Source organism: Leguminivora glycinivorella, chromosome 11 (genome assembly GCF_023078275.1).
Source record: "Leguminivora glycinivorella isolate SPB_JAAS2020 chromosome 11, LegGlyc_1.1, whole genome shotgun sequence".
NCBI lineage: Eukaryota > Metazoa > Arthropoda > Insecta > Lepidoptera > Tortricidae > Leguminivora > Leguminivora glycinivorella.
In genome coordinates, this window is record NC_062981.1 from 1,379,306 (window position 1) to 1,402,295 (window position 22,990).

At 39.5% G+C, this 22,990-nt stretch overlaps 2 protein-coding genes across 2 annotated transcripts; both read right to left on the reverse strand.

Moving 5' to 3' along the window:
* Positions 1-215: 215 nt before the first annotated feature.
* Positions 216-11,111, reverse strand: LOC125231293. The gene is made up of 8 exons (XM_048136732.1): positions 11,017-11,111; positions 9,679-9,833; positions 9,125-9,205; positions 7,562-7,644; positions 7,151-7,276; positions 6,082-6,179; positions 476-636; positions 216-304 (listed from the first exon to the last, which is right to left on the reverse strand). The coding sequence occupies exons 1-8, from the start codon at positions 11,109-11,111 to the stop codon at positions 216-218; spliced, it is 888 nt and encodes a 295-aa protein (XP_047992689.1).
* On the reverse strand, positions 9,691-22,097 carry LOC125231284 (coagulation factor XI-like). Its single transcript, XM_048136724.1, has 11 exons — positions 22,018-22,097; positions 21,624-21,749; positions 19,497-19,605; positions 17,691-17,851; positions 17,188-17,265; positions 16,875-16,957; positions 16,439-16,561; positions 16,065-16,229; positions 11,488-11,613; positions 11,017-11,125; positions 9,691-9,833 (listed from the first exon to the last, which is right to left on the reverse strand). Exons 1-9 carry the CDS (start codon positions 22,061-22,063, stop codon positions 11,527-11,529), a joined length of 978 nt encoding a protein of 325 aa, XP_047992681.1. The 5' UTR covers positions 22,064-22,097; the 3' UTR covers positions 9,691-9,833; positions 11,017-11,125; positions 11,488-11,526.
* Positions 22,098-22,990: the final 893 nt, after the last annotated feature.

The window sequence follows — 22,990 nt, forward strand, 5'->3', positions numbered from 1 at the left end:
TCACCGTAACCTATGGACGCCTGCAACTCAAAGAGTGTCACATGCGCGTTGCCACCCCATTAGAAACTTGTACATTCCCTTTTGCTGAGTTAAATACACATTACACAGTAAAAAGGAGTGCACAAGTTCCAAGGAGGGTTTCACGCGTTTTATGACGACATTTAACAGACATTTTTTTTTGGACCTACGATTTGGTTGACCGTCTATAGCTAACTCTACTCACCTCCTGTAGTCATTTTTACAACATAGATCTTTTCAAAAGAAGCGTGACTGTTGGTGGGCATACAGATAGGCAGGACTGGAGCTGCAAACATAAAAGAAAATTATTTTTTAATACCGTTGCTCAGAAAGTGCCCGTTTTTTTTTACTCTTGCTTTTTTTCTCCAGCACAAGAGCACGCCATTTTATGCGGTCCAGAGAGACATCACGCAAGCACTCGCCGACTATGAAATGAAATGAAATAGGTCCATGTTACCTGGGTGTCCAACCTGGTTGGACTCCACAATCATGAGCTCGACCAGCGCGGTGGTGGCGTAAGTCTTCCGGTCCTCATACTCCGGGTGCATGATGTAGTCCTCAACGCCGATGGAATACTTCAGGTCGGCGCTGTGCCATACTATGAAGTGTGTGGTGTTGCTGTACGAATAAAGATAAAGATAAAGATAAAAGATAAAAGATATTTTATTGAGTCAATAGAGGTGCTTAATTCTACTTACAATTTTAACATTTTACTATCATGGTACAAAACCAAAAGATAAGTGTCATCTGATCCCCGTACTAGTGTGAACTGTATTACGGTGGGTCAGGATTTACCGGCCTTACGACCGTATGTATTTATATAATTATAAACCATGTACCAATCACTTGTAGGATTATCTAAACTAACCCTTAATGACATAACACTTAGATCCAAACTAGTGGGCATACAAAATCGTTACTTTATAAGTTTGCCGAATTTGTTAATTAGTTACTACATTAAAGTACCTACCTACCTACTTAATAAGAACTTCATTATAATATGGCAACAAAGGTAAACCAAATATAAAATAACAGTTAAGAATTTCACAAACGAATAGTGAACAACACCCGTTGCTGGGCCGTCTTTGGGGTAAACACGTAGTATATGCAAAAACATAACATAGAATAAAATATTTAGTATCAATATCACTATGGTGAAATAGGCCATTGAGTAGACGCTCGGAGCAGAGCTTTCGGCGGGGCGGGCTGGCGTGCGTTCTAGACTAGGAGCCCAGAGCCGCCAGACCTTCCTCATTTTCTCAAAGATGAAACTTTGGGATAATGTAGTTCGTATCGACGTTTTACATACAACATACATACAATCACGCCTGTTTCCCATATAGGGGTAGGCAGAGCACATGAAACTGCTAAAGTTACAGTGCCACTCTTGGCAAATAAGGGGTTGAAAGAAAACGAAACTGTGACATTGCAGTGACAGGTTGCCAGCCTCTCGCCTACGCCACAATTTACCCCATATCCCACAGTCACCTTCTACGACACCCACGGGAAGAAAGGGGGTGGTGAAATTCTTAACCCGTCACCACACGGCCATCACCGACGTTCGGTTCATCGACGTTTTATGTCTCCATCTTCTTCTTCTTCTTTACATCCTGTTACCCTCTGCTGGGGTGTAGGGCTCGAATCATATTTTTCCATTTACTCCGGTCTTGGGCAGTTTGAGTGACCTCCTCCCACCCCATGTCTAGCACCCTGAGCTCCTGCTGAACCGAACGTTTTATGTCTCCATATTAAAAAAAACCTTATAGCAAAAAAATGGCCGACGGGCCGAACTCGGTAATATTGAGACATTAAACGCCGATACAAACTCTACATTATCCCAAAGTTTCATTCTTGAGAAAATGAGGAAGGTCTGGCGGCTCTGTCCTCTTAGTCCATTCAGCCTATGAAGCATCTCGGACACTGGCGATCGAATATATGAAAGAGGCGCGTTCCTAGCACACAGTATAAACTCGTGTAGGTTAACACGTACTATGCTTGTATTTGTATGAGTGAGATATGACAGGACGACTGTTCGCGTTTTTGACAGACGGTAACCGAGAGGGGGTGGGTGGCACTTTCAGCGAGGAGCGGGAGTGGCCATACTGTACGATAGTACTCTTTATTATACTGTGGTGCTAGTAGAGTAGGTACCCTTTAACTTACGAGATGGTTTTCCTGTTTATCATGGCCATGTCTTCGGCAGGTGCAAGCGCATAGGACGCGTGTATCCTCACGGCACCTGTCACGCTGAACGATCGCCTTTTACCGTACAGATCTGGAGAACAATAAAAAACTTATGGGTCTATAATATTGTCTTCGATTACCACGATAGCTACTCATGAAATAAAACTATGGCAACAGATTAAATCGCGTATAATGAATTTAGAATCCATTCAGTTTTTAACATAGTAATGGTTTTTTTTTTAATATGGTATAACTAGCTTTATTTATGGTGTGTGAACCTGCCTTAGAAATCTATATTATTTATGGTCACGGTTCGTTAATATTTCTTGTATGTGGGTTGTGGGTAGTTTTTGCACATTGTAATTTTTCCTCAGTCACCCGTTGACTACGAACGCTTTAAAGTGTTCGAATGAATCGGTGTCGATGTCGGGATGAATCGTAAATTCATTATACGCGATTTAATCCGTTTCCATAGTTTTATTTCTTAAGGTTCTAGCAAAACTTTAAAGTAGGTAGTAAAGTAGTAGGTTGGGCTGAAAAAAATTGCATATTTTTCTCACATTGAGGAAAAAAGAATAAAAACCGGCCAAGAGCGTGTCGGGCCACGCTCAGTGTAGGGTTCCGTAACAATTTTCCTAGAAAGTCTTTATAAAGTTCTACTTTTGTGTTTTTTTTTCATATTTTTTAAACTTATGGTTCAAAAGTTAAAGGGGGGGGGACGCACTTTTTTTCCTTTAGGAGCGATTATTTCCGAAATATTCATATTATCAAAAAACGATCTTAGTAAACCCTTATTCAATTTTAAATACCTATCCAACAACATATCACACGTTGGGGTTGGAATGAAAAAAAATCAGCCCCCACTTTACATGTAGGAGGGGTACCCTAAGAAAACATTTTTTTCCATTTTTTATTTTTGCACTTTGTTGGCGTGATTGATATACATATTAGTACCAAATTTCAGCTTTCTAGTGCTTACGGTTACTGAGATTATCCGCGGACGGACGGACGGACGGACAGACAGACATGGCGAAACTATAAGGGTTCCTAGTTGACTACGGAACCCTAAAAATGAAGGCTTCACCTTAGATTCAATTTCTATCGAGAAAAGTATAAGTGTTTCGGCTTGTGCCAAAAAGTCAATCATAATACTTAGTCAAGAAATATATATCCAAAAGTCACATTTGTTGGTTTCCGTGGCAACTGTAACGATTGGCAACACAACGATTTAAACGGCCTTAATGGAGCCTTTGCCATGTAACGCATGATATTTTTTCCGTACTAATTTTGTTTGTACCTGTCTAACATGTCGTATACGTACAAAAATCATGCTGAATAACTCCAAGCCACGGAAATCTTCCCATCTGGTCTGGTGGTAAAACTCCTTCTGAGATCGGGGCTCGGTCTACAGAGCACCGCACTTGGTCCCATTTCACCGCATTAGAAGCTGTAAACAACACCATTGACACTTTGTTTTTCGACATCACATCAGTCTTCCGTGACTATGTCGAAAAAAAAGGACAAAAATTCACTTTTAAAAGTTTTAAAAGTATGTTTGCCTCTCAATTTGTATATTTTTTTCCTATTCAGAATGATTAGATTTATTGAATACCAAGGAGGCTTAAACTCACGACCATGACTTTAATTTCGTGTGAAATTTAGATTTAAAATAGTTTTAATCTGGATTAGAATATAAAAATTAGCTTAAAAAAAACTATGACTTACTTTGCATATAAAGTATGGTCAAATACATTATAATCTTAATCATATTTGTAGCTTTGCTTTTTACTAAATAACACAGAATTTCTACATTAAATTAATGGATATTTTCCAAACACAGTTCACTCGTTGTCTCGTCATACTGACTGACGAGTTCGATGGAAGTTGATATCTGCCGATAGTTTGTAAAACAAACGATGTTTACTCTTGATATCTTCAAAATACTCGTGAGATTTCCTTCCTTGTTATAAAAGACACAGCCATTAAAACATGGGAACAACAGTGGGAACTTTTAAGAGGCGCTTGGCTAGCGTCCTCTTCATCTCCTCCTCATCTTCATCTTCTTCTGTCACTGACTGCAAAATTTTTCTTGAGTTGCAGTCATAGGTTACGGTGACCGCTTTCCATCAGGCGGACCGTATGCTTGTTTGCCACCGAAGTAGTATTAAAAAAAAAACTGCGACACGTCCGCCGGTTGTCCGCTCTCTAGTATTATGTGCTCTGAGGAGGATGGGAAGTATTGTAAACATAGCCAGCATGGCGCGAAATTTTAAATCTTAAAACGTAGAAATAAGAAAAACCGGTCAAGAGCGTGTCGGGCTCAGTGTAGGGTTCCGTAGTTTCCCGTATTTTTTTCAAAAACTGTTCAATTAACCTATCAAGTTCAAAATAATGTTCCTAGAAAGTTTTTAAAAAGATCTACTTTTGTGATTGTTTTCATATTTTTTAAACTTATTGAACGGAAAAAAATGTGCCCCTCCCCCCCCCCCATTTTTTTTAAATTTAGGAACGATTATTTCCGAAAATATGAGCATTATCTAAAAATGGTTTTAGTAAACCCCTATTCATTGTTAATTTTACTTACAAATAGTGCGATAGGGACGGCCTGCTATTTTATCGTCTATCGCGCGACCATGCTTCCCGCGCAGGCCGAAACGTTGGATAAAAGGTAAAAATGTTATTTTATCGCGTTCGACCCGTGTGTGTCTTTCAAAAATGTCAGTATTTCAAATCGATCATCAAGCGTGGGAAACCTTAGCTGAAGACCGTGCTCAGTGGCGAAAGTGTATTGTGGAGGGGAGAAGGCTGATGCGACGAAGCTTGGTTTAATACTTTAGATACCAAAAGGTGTCGCAGAAAGCAACCAAGACTGGAACCTCAAGTGGCATGACTTTTTTCTGCCAAAAGTGTGGCAGGTTGAGCCGCTCGCGAATCGGCCGCCACGATCATCAAACCCGTTGTCTCTAAACATCAATGTGTAAATCGTCTGCAATAGACGCAAAGGCCTGTGGTGACTGTAATACCAACGTTGTCTTTTATTTCATTAATTTGCTAAGTGTCACTGAAACTGGGCAGTTTTTTTCCTAGCGGACCGCTTAAGTCAAAAATTACGTAATTAGGACGGCGTCTATAACACCCTACGCACAAAACATTACTGTCGCCTGCGATATTTCCGGACCGATACAACCCTTCCAGAAAAGAGCGTACATTGATTTTAAAGGCCGGCAACACACCTCCACACCTCTGGTGTTTCGGTTGTCCATGGGCGGCAATGATTGCTTGCCATCAGGCGACCTTCTTGTTTGCTTCATAAAAGATAGCTTGGTATACATGGCAAACGAAAGGGGTCGCAACCTCGCAAGGTTTCAGAATGTTTTCCTCACAATCCTCCGTAGTATTTACTTATACTTGCAACCCTTATACTTTCGTAGGTGAAATAGGCAGAGTGCTTGGGAGGTGGTTGAAGTAAACACTGTAGACAGTAGTTGTTCAGAAGGTGTATTATCTTCCACCTATCTCCTAATACTCCCCCAGATACATTATAGTTGTAGCTTATATATGATTAGCCTATGCGCTGAGAGGCAATCCCTTATCGTATGGAGAGGAGTTTTATAAATCTGTATTCAGTCACTACTACGTTGTCTACGTGAACAACGTGTAGGAGTGTCTACTAGCCTATCACAATTCACAGAGCTATGGTGAAGTGGTTTTTATGTAATTGATTATTTTAGTTTTTCGGTTACTTTTTAAAGCGTCATTATATTTTTAAAGCATCTTAAAATAAAACAAGTAAATACTGACACACATTTATTTACAAAATCTTTCATACTGAATATATATTTTACTTGTAATCAAACTTCTACATTCCCAAAAGATTACGGTTGAGGAATTTGCGACTCGATCCACTCCATCTGGCTCAAGACGTAGATGAACCGCGCGGGCGCAGCGCAGTTCGGACCTCGGACTCCGAAACCCAACTAAATAACAAAAGAAATACTTACATACATTATAAACACATACAACGTAGAATGCTACAGGCAGTTGGTCAGAGTCTAAGCTAATCTAGGAAGAGGTCTGGCAACGCGACAGCGATTTCCCAAGCCGTATCAAGGAGACAGTGAGAGAGAGAGAGAAGGAGAGAGGGGGGAGAGGAGAGAGAGAGAGAGAGAGAGAGAGAGAGAGAGAGAGAGAGAGAGAGAGAGAGAGAGAGATATAGAGAGAGAGAGAGCAACTGTTTACTGTAATAGACGGTTATCGGGACAACACAATCGTAGCCGGTTCTTTGTGTACAGTCAACCAATTTGAATCCTAGGCCACTCTAGAACCCTCTCTTATTTAAGTCGTGTTCTATTTGCCATAAGAAGTCACATTGACATTTAATGTGCAAAGGGTCTACAGTGGCCTATGATTCAAATTGGTTGACTGTATATAAGTGTTGATATTTTTTTATCAATTTCTTAAGAGAGGACTACTGTTGCTAAGTGTATTGAAGTTGACGATAACAAATAAGTAGACAAACGCCAATTGACTAGGACCTAACTGAAATGGTATAAGCAAAAGCAAATGTTTCTTTAATACAGTTAACCAAGAATAATGGTCACGGCACCACCACAATCGTGAACCATTGGTCATAAAACACTTTTTTCTATACTATTGTATAGTGTTTGCGTTAAAAGTATTTATATTTTCTTCGAAGGCTTACCAAGGTCTAATACTCGTTGGAGTCTCTAGAGACAAGCACAGCTCCTGAATCTATGAAGCATGTTGTGGTGACGTGCAGATCGGGAACATTGGCACTAGTATCTTCACCTCTGAACAAAGTGTCATGTTCATCTTACCATCCAATACTGGTAGAGACAGACAGAGTTGTCGAGTCCCTGAAGTAAGTTACCTAAATTGGGCAGCAGCATCTTCATCTTTATTAAAGCGTTATGTCATGTCATCTTACCAAGGTCCAATACTCGTTGGAGTCTCTAGACACAAGCACAGCGCCTGAGTCTATGAAGCAAGTGACTTGCACGCCCTGGGCTGACGCGCAGATCGGAAACGTTGGGACCAGCATCTTCATCTCTGGCTGAATAAAGATAATTTTTCTAAACAAGCTTTTGGAACGAAACTAAAGTCTAGATTACAATAGTGTTGCTGATGAATTATTTTACATGTTGTTACTTCAAAAAATTTCAGCAACAATTTCATGCAAAGGGTTTATTTACTGTGCAATGATTTACAATATGTCATGCTGAGCAAATTTTACTAAGTATGTGACCTAATCCGAAATCTAAAATAATAATATGGCTATCTGACCTTGACTATCACTATACCTAGACTACCTATGTATTTAACCAGAAAGTTCTAATACCTCGGCTTTATCGTCATATAAGTCGCAATTCTTGACGTCAACGACGTCCATCGTTGTTACTTCTTTCAGGAAATCTCCGTACTCTGTTCGTAAAAAATACACAGAAAATACATTATGTAAAGATAAAATGTTGTAAATATAAGATTGAAAGAAATTACAAATGTGGCTTTCCAACTAAAAAAGGTCCTTATGCTTCAAATAAAAAAAAAAACATTTAAATTGATAGTAAAATAGCCTCCTAAGGCCCAAGGCGAAATTCGGCCCCTAGTCATTGCGAACCACGGTACTACCAGTAGTACTATTGTTTTATATTCGTTCAGGCCCAAACATTAGGAACACATTTTTTTAATGTTATTGTACTTGTATGCCACCAACAGCTTTGGGGCATATTTATTATCAGTTTATGATGCCTTTTAGGATAATTTGATTTTAATTAAAAAAGTCCTACAGGAAGGACCATGGGCTTATAAAAAAATGTAATTTATATTACGAAATTAAAAAAAACTTACTTAAGATTTGTTTCTTTTTTAGTTTTATTGAATGAATAAAATAAAATAATAGTCTTATTTAAATAATATAATGCACTAATCACTTTTAATCAGTCTTCAGTGATTTACTAGACCCAAAAATTAAGATTTTACGCTCTTCTTGGACGAACATTACTCCACTGCGAGCGTGAGATCGTCCTCTTGTAGGCGCTCCTCGACGACGTACTGCAGAAGCTGCACGGTGAAATATCGGGTCCTGCCGTGGTTAGGCTTTGAAATTAGTTCTGACAGAGAAATATCGACATAGGAACTAAAGGAATCATACCGGTTGTTTGTACAAAATTTTGTTTCTATGAGTTTTATGTCGCAAAAGTCTGTTTCTTCATCTTCAGTTTCTATTTCTGATTCCCTAAGAGCGAATTATGTTTTTCTGTCATTTAATCCTACAACAATAAAAGCAATATGTGTCAGTTTTTGCAACCACCACAAACATTATTATTAAATTATGTAGTTGTATAAACCCGAGGTACTACTCATAGGACTTAATATTTTTACATCCCGTATTTCGTAAAATATAAGCAAAATCAATGAAATTATTACTTAACTCCGTAAAATAACTTATAAAAAAAAGAAGATAATTTAAAAATAAGTAAAAAATTACTCAAGATTACATGAATAAATTGGATTTACTAACCTCTCCTTCACGGAATACCCATGTCGCCGTCTGTAACTTGTCAGTTTGACACTTTGTTTTTATTTTTCAAGCTTATGAGTGTGTTCACATTCAAACTAAAATACCCCTCTAGAAAATCGTATACGTCAGTTTAGATTGGCGCGCAATTTGAAATCAAAATGATGGCTTTTATAATAAGTCCTACTGGTAGGACCGTGGTACGCTATGACTATACAGTCGTTGAAGAAGCTGGGTCTGAATAACTAATTTTATTATTACTATAGGAAGGACCTTGGGCCTTAGGAGGATAGGGTAATTTTACGTCCTAACATATTACTTACTGTAATATTAAATTAAGATCATTATAGTTAGTCATAAAACCGAATATGTAATGATAGTTACCATCCGTTACTTTAATGGCATAAATATTTCCAAAAGTGGTACTGGTTCCCGTTATCGGCATGCATATTTGCATTATTGGACCTGAAATCAGAAAGTTTTATAGCTCTGCCCTTAGAACATAAAAATAAAAATTACGCTACATTACGCTGTCCCTGTCATACAATGTTATATATTGTTACAGCCAGCGTGGGAGCACCGTGAGACTCCTGACGCACGATAAACGCTGCCACATTGACGCAACTTAAAAGTTGCACCTACGCGCTACGCTGAGCAGGGGGGTTACCATGACGTACTAAAGACGTTCAGTTTAGGTTGAGAGAAAGGGACACAGCTATAGCAGTTACATAGCTCCGTCCCTCTCTCTCAACCTAAACTGAACGGCTTTAGCACGTCATGGTAACCCCCCAGGTCTAATCGGACGTCGATTCTCAAAAGACGTTATACTTGCCACACCAAGTGGCGACTGATGTTATAGTACTATCCTCTATCGCACTGGGTCTCCATTAGCATGAAAGAGATAGCAATATATAGTAGGTATAGTGTGGAGGACTCGCCTGGGTCTCCGAGACTATGGTGCTCATTGATTATCTTAACGAGAGCTGTGGTAGCGTACGTCATAGTCTCATATTCGTCGTTCAGCTTGTAATCCGCGACACCCATGGTGTATTTCACAGTAGAACTGTACCATACTATGAAGTATGTGCTATTCCTGGAAAAAATAAAAAAAAACATCGATATGTTCGTCAGGTCAAAACTTGTCTAAAGTTTTTTTCCAATATCTGGGTTTTCTTTCGATGCATCGATTCGATGAGAATGCAATATTATGGTAGGTACCATTGATGTTGGAAATAGCTTCTGAAGAACTCTGTGATAACATAAAGCGTGATGACTAGAAATATAATTATGACTACGCGCCATCTTGCGGAATTTCATTAGAACTATTTTCTTCATACTAAACTGAACTGTCATCCCATAATCAGAATAACAGCGCCCTCCTGACAATGATCATATATCTCTGTAGGCCTGGTACATGATGGCCGCGAGATGGGTTACCCTCATCTGGCAGAATAATTTTAATCCGAAACACACTTCGCATAACATGTTTCGCAGAAACACTTTCGGTCGAATGGTAATTTTGCAGAAAACTTAGTTGGCATTATTACTACCACGCATAAGACACATTTGGCAGAATATTGTTTTACAGAACATTACTTTGGTCGACTTTGATTTAGCATAATTGTATGTACCATAATAATCTTCTAGCATAATATTACATTAGCAGAATTATTAATCGCTATTAATAAAGAAAAACTGCCTCAGAGTCACCGTTAGGTACGACGACGAGCGAAGCGAGGAGGAGTGTTAGGTATCTTGCATCCCCAACACATCCAACTTGCTATCAAATAGCAAATGGCAACTTTATGCCGCCTAAATATTATGCACAAGTATTATCTGCAAATGTATTGTTCGACTAGAAGACGATTATGCTCACCAACATTATGACAACAGACGATTCGGTATTACAAAAATCTGCGAAATGATTTGTGCCAAAACATATTCTGCGTAAGGTGTCTCTGCCAACCTTGACTTCTACCAAGAACTATTATACGAACCAAATATATGCGTAAAAAGTGTCTGCCAGATAATAGTGAACCCCGCGAGATAGATGACGTCTTCTTCTAACTGTATTAATGACATAAGGACGGGTAGTCTATCTCGCGGCGACATACTCTCGCTGCCATCATGTGCTAGGCCTACTGGTCAGGCTTTACCGGCTACTTATTTAGAATTCTCTGAATAAATATTTGATGCCTGTGAAAAGACAAGTAGAAGTAGTAGAAGTAGCAGTCAGCGTTGGTCAGGGTTATCCCTGACTTTGATCACGTAGGTACCTGACAATATCCCTCTCAATTTTAGCCATGTCCTCTGCCGACGCAAGCGCATATTCCGGGTGTATGAGCACAGCTCCTGTGATGCTGTACCGCATCGTGTCTGCGGAATCTGCGACACACAGTATAGATATAAAAGTAGAAAGGTAAACTTCCACCTCCGGCTTACCACCTTCAAGTCATTGTCAAGTATTTGACGGCACATGTCAAAAAAAAATAACATTAGGAAGTGGTAAGGGATCCCACACACGTGTTCGGTAATTAAATTATTTGTTTTAATATTTCGATAACCGTAAGAGTTAAAAGGCTAGTTTCTTAGAGAAATTGATTGTATTTGAACTAAAGAATCTTCCCTTAAAGTTAACGGAATTCAATAAAAACAGGGTGTATATGCCTACTGATATTATTTTAGGCAAACCTCTAAGTATAACGATGAAAGAATTGAAAAGTCAAACTCAAACAGAAAATACGCACAGAAATCATGTTGTATGACCCCCATCCAAGGAAACCTTCCTATCTGATCCGGGGGCAGAAGACCCGGCTGCACAGGCATGTGGTCCATGGAACAGCGGATCTTGCCCCATTCATAACCACAGCACACTGAAATAAAATGAAACCAGATGAGGATGAGATTCCTTGCTATATTTCCGAGCTCATATGACCTTCAATTCAAGAGTGAACAGGCATCTTCTGGGCGAGCTCACTCCATCGTAGGCCAGGTATTTGCCTTTGGCTAGTCTGTAGCCAAGAGTAAGCCCATTCATAATTATAATAATAAAAAAAAAAATAAAGAAATAAGATTTTTAATTAAAATAGGACTTACTCACAAAAATCGTTGGTGGCCTAAACTAAAATTCACAATCCTGCGGACTAAATTGACAAATGACTGACAGATGAAATGTTACCAGGAACAGTGAAATAAAAATAGTGAAGGGTATATGTCGATAACAATATATCGACAAGTTGTAAAGTACAAATAACAGACTACTTTAAATCAAAAAATACGTATGTCACTTTTAAATAAAAGGTTAACATTTTAGTTTGCTCGGTTTTCGAGGTAGTGGATGGATAAAATGCGTTTTTACCCACTAGTTTTATAACATAAAAAGGTATCCAAACCAGTAGGTAACAAAAATAAAATATGTTGTCCGACGATAACAGAACTAGTCTTTATTATAAAGTATTATTCATTCCCAGGCTCCGTTATTTCGTCATCTTCATCATCATCATCACCATCAGTTACATTTATAATAAAACGATCCGAGACATTGTCCACTAAATGGTCGAGTTGTAACATTTTGTCCTCGGTTCTTATTATGTGATTTACACAATCTTTCCATCTTTCGGCTGTAACACAATAATTGTAATAATTCATTTGTAATGATTCAATAAACTATCATAATAAGATATAAATTTCATTTACATTATTGCTGGTTTGAAATTAACAGTTTATATCTAATTAGGGGTTTACAGACCTTTTGATTTGTCGAAATCACAGAAAAAGTTGGTATATTGATTAAAAGATCAAATTGCCAATTTGATTGTACCGTCTGGGTGCACCTTAAATTTACGGTGTAAAAATAATTTTAATATCGATAAGAACGACACTGGCCAAACTGTGGCAACATTTGTTCACACTTACTTGTCAATTTGGTCCGTAGGATTATGAATTTTAGTTTAGTGGTAAGAGCGTGCGATTTTCAATCCGGAGGTCGCGAGTTCGAACCCCGGTTTGTACCAATGAGTTTTTCGGAACTTATGTGCGAAATGTCATTTGATATTTGCCAGACGATTTTTGGGTGAAGGAAAATACCGTGAGGAAACCGGAGTAATTCCCAATAAGGCCTCAGATGGCAGTCCTTTCGTAAAAACTATTAGTGTCTTCGCCAAATCTTGGGATTAGTTGTCTCTCATGAGCCATGGCAAAAATGCCGGGACTCATGGCCACAGACTAGCCGAGGCGAAGACGTGGCCTACGATTAAGCGAGCTCGCCCAGAGGGTACCGATTCACCCTTGATTTGAAGGTTGCTGGGTCATATGAGCTAGAAAATATAGACGCTGACAAGGAATTCCACTACTTGACAGTGTGCATTAAAAAAATAACGTTTACAACGGGACTTGAACCCGCGACCCCTGGAAACCGTTCGTTGCTCTAATAATTCTGCTAAAAATAATTAAATGCGACAAACTTACGTTGCATGGACACCATAAATAAAATCACTTCAATGTCAAACACTTTCATAATGAAAACTTGTTCTGTATTACACAAAATAGATATTATTTAAATAGATGCTGATTTAATCTTTATCGAATACTTCTCTTTAACTACAAGTAAGTCCGTTTTCACATTATACGATATGATATCGGATGTCGGAAAGATTTCAATAGAATAAATCCAAGATGGCGCCTGTAATAATCTCTGTCAAACAAGTCTGTCAGTAAATAAGAACAAAGAAAACTATATGCATCCTTTTCTTTAGGGTGCTATAGAAAAGGAGACCTATAGTTTTCTTTGTTCTTATTTACTGACAAACTTGTTTGACAAAGTATATATGGAATATCAGTCCGACACTAACGCGACACGGCTTGTTTCACAAGCTCAGTATTAGGTACTGCAAAATATGACACCGCAGTAACTTCTATACTGACAGCGGGACGTTCATCGTTTACAACGATAATTTTGTCCGGAACAAACACTGTTTACTGTTTTCTTTTGAATGATTTCCATCATAACATCCTACATCCGATTTATAGTTTTGGCAAATTGCATTGTTAAACCAAGTTATGTCCTGTAGCTGTGTAAAACACATCAATAAAAATCACTTAAGGTACAGAGGGACAATTGCGACTGGGGTACTACATTTTTTATTTACTAGTTCCCTTTATATAAATTCCTGGTAGCAACTAGCGACAGGGACATAAAACTTTTAAATAGATCTACAGGTATGAATAAAAACATCACCATCGTTTAATATGTATATTGTAACATGAATAACAGGATCCTCTATGATTGAGGATAATCGGCATAACAATACAGTATAAATGACGTTAATTATTCTAAAACAACATTGTGTAAATGGGGCATAAACAGTGTTACGCCGTGGTTTGTGTGGACGACGGGCGCGCGACGGCGATGCGACGCGACGCTACGATCTTTATGGAAGTGACGGGTGACGTCGATGAAAGTTATGGACGGTAAGACCGTTTTCACATTATCCGATCCGATATCGGATGTCGGAAGAATTTCAATAGAAAAAATCAAAGATGGCGCCTGTAATGTATGGGATATCGGTCCGACATCCGATATCGGATCGGATAATGTGAAAACGCACTAATGACGGTGCGACGCGACGGCGACGGTCGCGCGACTGTCGCCCACACAAGCCACGCTGTTACAGTTCTGGTAAAGGGAGTATTTACGCTGTTGCCTATTTCGCAATAGTGACAATAGGTGAGAAGACTAAAAAAAACTAATTTTCTCAAACATGCAACGAAATATTGATTTTACGTTCCTTAAAATGGGCTGGGAAGTATCGCTTTTTGGGCGCAACAACTCGAGAGGACTGTAAAGGGATTTCATATTATTTTTTAGGCCTAGGCCTGCAAAGTAACTTTTTTAAGTAAGCTGTCAGTACTGTCATGTCACTTTTTTTTTAATTTTTGTGCGACCTGGATACTTGTCACAATTGACGTTTGAGTGTATTCCAATTTGGTTCCAAAATGGATCCTAGCGTATCGTTCACAAACAATGTATTGTAATGTAATTTTAGAATAAGCTTTTTATCGTTGACGTTTGCACGTGAAATTCGTTTAATTACTAGTATTCATATGTCTATTTGTATTTTGTCACTTAATAAATAAAATATTGTCCTTTAGAGCATTTTTTATTTATTTCATTGTATGTTTGAGAAAAGCACTATACATGCCTCGGCGTGAAAACGGATTCCCGGCCTCGTATCCCTATCCGGCCTCGCTTGCACGCTCGCTCGGCCGTATATACCCACTTGGCCGGAAATCCTCATTTTCCCGGCCTCTGATGTAATGTACTATTATTAACGAAAAATTACGACGATACAGTGCGTTGAAGTTTCGCGTGACGTCACGCCTAGGTACAATTTTTACTTAGACGTCACAAGCCCCCACTCCGGAACTTTGATGCTCTATATCTTTGTATTTTTTCATCAATTAGAAAAAGCGAAAAATATGTGTTCAGTATTTTTGGACGATCTAACTGACGGACTAAACAGGAAACCTGCCTCTTCAAACAAGGAAAATATTGACACTGAGTTACAATGTTATCAACCTAGAAATGGGAACAGAAGTGTCAGTTTCGAGTGTCAATGTCACTATGGTGAAATGGCCCACTGGTAGTAACACACTACGGCTATCAGAGCATATATCCACTCCACATATATCCACTCCACATATATCCACTCTGGCTAATGAAATTTGATCCCAGTATTTTTTTAAACTGCAATTCTGGATGTCATATCATCGACTGTCAATTTGTCATCTGTCAGTGTGACTGTCACTTCAACGAATTTCGGTAAAAGTTAACAGCGTAATCTATAATTAATAATGAATAAAACCATAAAAAGTAGTAAAATAAGTGCTGCAAATAAATTAGAAATAATAAAAAATAAATCCATGTAATCAATGTGTTACCAGCTCCTAGAATTTTTTGAAATTACCACGTTTTTGCGGGATCAACTTTCATTAGCCATCCATACTAATATTATAAATGGGAAAGTATGTATGTATGTAAACACTTTATTGTACATAAGACAAGTTAGGACATAGAAATACAGTATAGTTATGGTGTACAAAGTGAAAGTGTGTGTTGTCCGTGTTTCACGGCAAAACAGAGCGACGGATCGACGTGATTTTTTAAGTGGAGATAGTTGAAGGGGTGGAGAGTGACAAAGGCTACTTTTTGTCTCTTTCTAATGCGAGCGAAAGCTAGCCGCGGGCAAAAGCTAGTACTCTATAAAGATACTTTATAGTGGGGAAAGATAATCCTTCTTTAGACAAAAGGCAGCGTCTTATTCACCTTCGCTGACGGGGCGTAAACAGCGTTACAGCACTGGTAAAGGCAGTCTTCACACTGGTAGTAAGACGCCGCGGCTATCTGTGCGTCTATCCATTCCATGTGGCTGTTCACATCGATGAAACGCGCTGGCACACCGCAGCCGGGTCCGTGAGAGCTAAAACCTAACTGAAATAAACAATAATTTTGATCAATCAGTTCTCAGTGCGTTTTAATGGAAAAGCAAATTGACTAAGTAAAGTTGAAGTTTTTTTTACTACATTATCTACTGAGAATAAAGCCGCCGCCAAACATAGAGCGTTTTGATAGCGTAGAGTCAGCGGAGCGGAATGCGCTCCTAACCCCCCCCCAATATATCCCTGGGTCTGTGTACTCACCAGCGTCCAATATAATCCTGACTCGCGAGAGACCAGCAACGCCCCGCCGTCCCAAACGCAGGGCTTGGCATTCGCTGCCGCCACGCAGACCATATGCGATGGCGCCATCATTTTGTAGTCCAACTAGAAGTATATATCAAATGCTTCAATTGTCATATGTATACAAAAAAAGAGGGAGACTTTATTATAACCTCAGTTTGAAACGTAGTGACAAGGTACTTGTAGAAAAGGCATGGGATCACAACTGGATGAGACTAGCTTAGGACCGGGAGAAAAGTCGTACTAGAAGAGAGGCATAAATTCAGCAGTGGGCGATAAGGGGCTAAAGTAAGACAAATCAGTTGGGATATTTTATATACCTCTAGATCTAATTCGCCTTTTGTTTATTTTCGTCAGTCTAGCCTACAAAAATTTCGATGTAAATAAGTAAGCACACCTCGGATTTTTTATAAAACTCTTTACACTCATGATCTTTAACGTGGTGCACTTTAGTCACTTCCTTCCTTAACTCGCCGGTAACTGAAAAACAGAAAATGTATGGTTATTTTTATAAAACAACCGCATAATTATTAACGATCGATTCCATACATTTGAGCCTGCGCCACATATGAGCGTTTTGAGAGCCGGGCGCGATGAGGGTGCTTTGATCGCGCTCGCGCGGTCACCGGTCACACGCAACACAGCGCGCGTTGCAAGCAGACTAGTGCTTTCAAAGCGCGCATGTGTGACGGGGGCTTTAATGAGTATACCATCTGATATTCTGGTAACGAAGAGGTGTTTAAGCGAGCGGGATCCTTTAGCGGGCAGGCAGATGGGCAAAGCGGGGCCTGGAAAAAAATTGGCGGTCATGTTTACAATTAAGTACTTTTCTCTTTAACATACTTTTAAAATTCCACCGTAGACCGCATCATCACTGACCATCAGGTGTGATCGTGGTCAAACGTTTACCTATTCATGCTAAAAAAATGTTTATCTGAAATACGAGACTGATTGATTGTACATAGTAAACGACTTTGACAACGTCCTGAGAGGCTATGCATCATTCGAAACCTCAATTGTAACAAGGGTCTATACAACATCAGGTCTATAGGGAGGCACCTTAGCGACATCTACCGTAATAATATGTTACTTATCGTTCTTTGATAAGAACTAAGCACAGATTTGTCAGTTTCAGGCGTTTCTGCTTGATCTAATATCAAATCGTTCTTGCTTTTGCAATTTTCCGCAATGAAGGAATGAAGAATATTCGTACCAGCATGCCCTAACTTGTTGGGTTTGTCCGGTATTAGCACCATCATGGCTAAAGTCGCGAGAGTGACGTTCGTAGTAAACTCGTAGTGCAGTATATAGTCCAGTACTCCCATGTAGTACTTCACCTCGGCGCTGTGCCATACTATGAAGTGTGTGCTGTTCCTGTGAACATCATTTTAAGTATAATTTGCTGACCCTGTGTGGTGACGGGTTAAGAATTTCACCATCCCCTTTCTTCCCGTGGGTGTCGTAGAAGGCGACTATGAGATATGGGTTAAATTGAGGCGTAGGCGAGAGGCTGGCAACCTGTCACTGCAATGCCACAGTTTCGTTTTCTTTCAACCCCTTATTTGCCAAGAGTGGCACTGAAAATTTAGTAGTTTCATGTGTTCTGCCTACCCCTTTATGTTGATTGTATGTATAATTTGCTAATTAATATACAGGTACAGTCAACCAATTGGAACCCTAGGCCACTTTACAACCTTGTCAAAATGACAAGCAGTAAGAGATTTCTTACAATCTGATTTATAATGTTACTATGACATAGTCCTACAGTGGCCTAGGGTTCCAATTGGTTGACTGTACATTCAGGCTGTCCCATAAATGACTGAAGGATTGTATAATGACTTGGAAAATTATAAATGTATCTATTATATATTTTTTAGTTTTCATACATCATTTATCAAAGGGGATGAGCACCCCCTTTTGGTTGAGACGATATTATGAAACTTGGTGTATAACATACATAATAAGTGTAACAAAATGAGGGGGTAGCCCATTGAAAATAATGAATTTGATTTTTTTCCATACAAACGTGCACCACCCTAATAATGACGTCACATATCCGTCAACTAGTTTGTACAATCTATGAACTATTTGAAGGGGGAAAGAAATAACGCAAGCATTTCGTTCGGCTGGAAACCGCAAATGCAAGCCGTGGCCCCGGGCGCACTGTTCACTCATGGTGCTCCCACACTAATGTCAATGCCATCGCACTCATCCTAAGGGACCGTCCCCGCTCAAGAGACGCATGCCCTTAGGCGTGGAACGGACGTCCGCGCCACGCCGCCTGAATGTAATTTAGAAAACATCTCCTCAGTACATTTTGTATAGGAAGGACGCGCAGGGGACGCGCAAGAGACGTCTCTTGGCGCGCTCCAGGCGGCGCGGCGCGCGCCAAGCGATACGTCGCCTGGGGGCGCGTCTTACGTCTTTCCTATACAAAATGTACTGAGGAGAAGTTTTTTAAATTACATTCAGGCGGCGTGGCGCGAACGTCCGTTCCGCGCCTCAGGACATGCGTGTCTTGTGTGGGGATGATCCCTAACACACAATGTTATATAACATTTATAACAGCCAGTGTGCCATGGAAGTGTGTCCGTCGAGAATGAGCTACGAGCGGTCGGGGATAGGAATCTCCTCCTCTGGGGTGCCTTACGAGTCTTACGACTATACAATACATGGATGCACTTCGGGGAGTGTGCTCAAGAGCTACACGAGCTTATTCCACCGTCCCCATTCTACCATCGGACTCTTAGACGCACGGCCGGTTTCTATCCTTACTTGGTAGATAGTCCGCGAATTCGCACGAAGCGCTTTGCTTCTTCTTTTCTTATGCGCAATGCCAAGGAGTGGAATTCCTTGCCGGCGGCTATATTTCCGAGCTCATATAACCCGGCAACCTTCAAATCAAGAGTGAACAGGCATCTTCTGGGCGAGCTCACTCCATCGTAGGCCACGTCTTTGCCTTTGGCTAGTCTGTGGCCAAGAGTAAGCCCATTTATAACAATAAAAAAATGATACTAACGTTATGGTGCTGCGGTCGATTTTATAGATATCCTCGGCTGCGGCAAGAGCGTACCAAGGGTGGATGCGAACGGCGCCCGTAATGGCGTAACGCATTTTTCCGGCGTAGACTGCAAACATACAATAAATATGAGAAAAATATTTAGAATTTCGAGAGAAGAGACGTACGATGACATTTTAGTGTAAAAAAGTCATACTGGATAAGGCCTGATTTAGACGGCGTGCGAACTCGTATGCGATTTTAGTTACATTGCGGGCTGTTGAGGTTAGATTAATTTTGCACAGCCATCAAATACCGCAATGTAATAAAACTCGTATGCGAGTTCTCGCACCGTCTAAATGGGGCCTAAGGCAAGGTAAAGCCACGTAAAGCGTTTATACTGGTCTTCTGGGGGGTTACCATGACGTGCTAAAGCCGTTCAGTTTAGGTTGAGAGAGAGAGAGACGGAGCTATGTAACTACTATAGCTGTGTCCCTTTCTCTCAACCTAAACTGAACGGCTTTAGCACGTCATGGTAACCCCCCAGGTATCAAACCTTCTTTGACGCACTGCCTGTCGAACGAGCAACGAATCTTGTCCATTTGATACCTATACAAACTGGCAGTTTACGTACAAAAGTCATACTGGATAACGCCTAGCCAGGGAAAGTGTCCAGAGTCCAGACTAGTCTTCAGGACCTTCAGGTAGCAAAACCTTCTTTGACGGGCTGCCGATCGAGCGAGCAACGAATATTGTCCATTTGATACCTATACAAACTGGCAATATACGTACAGAAGTCATACTGGATAACGCCTAGCCAGGGAAAGTGTCCAGAGTCCAGACTAGTCTTCAGGACCTTCAGGTAGCAAAACCTTCTTTGACGGGCTGCCGATCGAGCGAGCAACGAATATTGTCCATTTCCTGTCCTGTCTTTTAGTTAGTGTAGCCACCGCTGGCGCTAGTTGCAACTAGCAATTGCCGCTTTAATGTACACCCATAGTATGGTTCGACCAAACGTTAAAACGCGGCGTGCGCGATCTGGTGTACGACTCTTTTTCTTTTTAATTAATTTGGTTTTTTCTGTTTATAATTATTCTTTTTATTCTATGTTTCGATCACAGTCTGTTGTTATTTTTCTTGTAACGTTTTCACTTTCATAACTGTTTGACCACGTTCTTGTATGTGTTTTGTATTTCTTCTGTCTGTTACCCTCCGTGAATCTTTCTCACTTGATGGTCTCATCGGAAGATCAGCGCTGGAAGTCACCAGCAACACGCTGAGATGAGGCCATTTCGTGGCACTTCATTCCTTTCTGTCTTGTTGTTATTATGTGTATTTTGTCTTACCTGTGTTCACGAATAAACGTTTATTCTATTCTATTCTATTCTATTCTATTCTATTTGATACCTATACAAACTGGCAATATACGTACAGAAGTCATACTGGATAACGCCTAGCCAGGGAAAGTGTCCAGAGTCCAGACTAGTCTTCAGGACCTTCAGGTAGCAAAACCTTCTTTGACGGGCTGCCGATCGAGCGAGCAACGAATATTGTCCATTTGATACCTATACAAACTGGCAGTTTACGTACAAAAGTCATACTGGATGACGCCTATAGCCAGGGAAAGCGTCTATACTGGTCTTCAGGTGGCAAACCTTGAACGGTCCGTAGATCAACCGAGCAACGAATCTTTCTATACAAACTGACAGTTTACGTACAAAAGTCATACTGGATAACTCCTAGCCAGGGAAAGCGTCCATACTAGTCTTCAGGTGGCAAACCTTGAATGGTCCGTAGATCGAACGAGCAACGAATCTTTCTATACAAACTGACAGTTTACGTACAAAAGTCATACTGGATAACTCCTAGCCAGGGAAAGCGTCCATACTAGTCTTCAGGTGGCAAACCTTGAATGGTCCGTAGATCGGTAAGTTTGTATAGATATCATAATAATTGACATTAATGTTAACTTAGACTACGCTGTACCACTATTTATTTGTCTAAATATGTAGGTATGTAACCTTGAATTTATAATAATGAATTGTAAACTTTTTTGACGTGTAAAACATTGACTTTTATCAATAAATGTCTTGTATCTTGTATCGAACGAGCAACGAATCTTTCTATACAAACTGGCAGTTTACGTACAAAAGTCATACTGGATAACTCCTAGCCAGGGAAAGCGTCCAGTCTGGTCTTCAGGTAGCAAACCTTCTTTGACGGGCTGCCGGTCGAACGAGCAACGAATCTTGTCCCATCTGATGCCGATGCAAACTGAAATTAATAAAATATTTCAGAAAACACATTCATTTCAAAGTGTGGTTCAATTCATTACAATTTTTATTTCCTTTATGCAAAATATTAGGGTAGATTTTTTTTAATTGTTTTTTTTTTAAATCATATAGCGTTCGGTTTTATTTAAAAATATATTTCAATATTATTTTAAAAATACTTCAATTTAACTTTTTTGAGATTTTCTTTTCTGTTAATGCTATCAGTGCTTGGCTACCTGTTCAATAATATTAGTACAAATGGAACTTACTTTGTAGGCAGAGAAATGACAGTAATCCTTTCCAATGTATGTCCATAGTCCGATGTTATTTCATTCTTAAGTTTAAATTTATTCTAATTCTTATTCATTACACATTTTACCCATATCAATGTACATTTGTTTGAGCAAGAAAATGCATTGTAATTTTAGTATATTTTAACCGTATACGGATGTAGCCAGCCAGTGGTCGGCTACAAGAATGATATTATTATGCAGACAACCTGTTGATAAATATTTTGATACTCATTCAATATTTATAAAATAACTTTAGCCTCGTAAACAAGGTAAACATCGTAAACATTGTGCATATTTGCATGAGTCTTATGACTGATTGAAACACCTTTTTTAATTAAACTGATATTAACTTGTTACTCATTTGTTTTTACTTTTTGTTACAGGTAAATAAAGCGAAGTAAAAGTTTCTCCACCGTCTCGAAACAAATGCAAGAGTCTTGCTCAGGATATAATAGAGAAAGGTAAAGTTACACGGTATTTATTATGAATAAACTATTCTTATTCTTATTGTAGGGTACTATTCTGAAGCACCTTAATTCAAAGTTTATTTCCCCATTAATTTTAACACCACTCTCTGTTAAGTTTGTTGTATTGAATATTAAAAGGTACATGTGAAATCCACAACCGGCAGTAGGTGAGCATGAGGGCTATATCCCTGTGCACGTCAGTAGGTTTTCTTTTTATTATTATAAATGGGGCTTACTCGTGGCCACAGAATAGCCAAAGGCAAAAACGTGGACTACAATGGGGTGAGCTCGCCCAGAAGATGCCTGTTCACACTTGATTTGAAGGTTGCATGGGAAAGATGTAGGTAGGTGGCATTATTTTAGGGTTCTGCGCCTCAAGATTGAAAAACGAAATCTCGAACGAAGTCCGCTCCTCTGTAACAGTCTATTTATAATTTGTATATTATCTTTCTTATGATATAAGCACGATCAGGGTACACTCA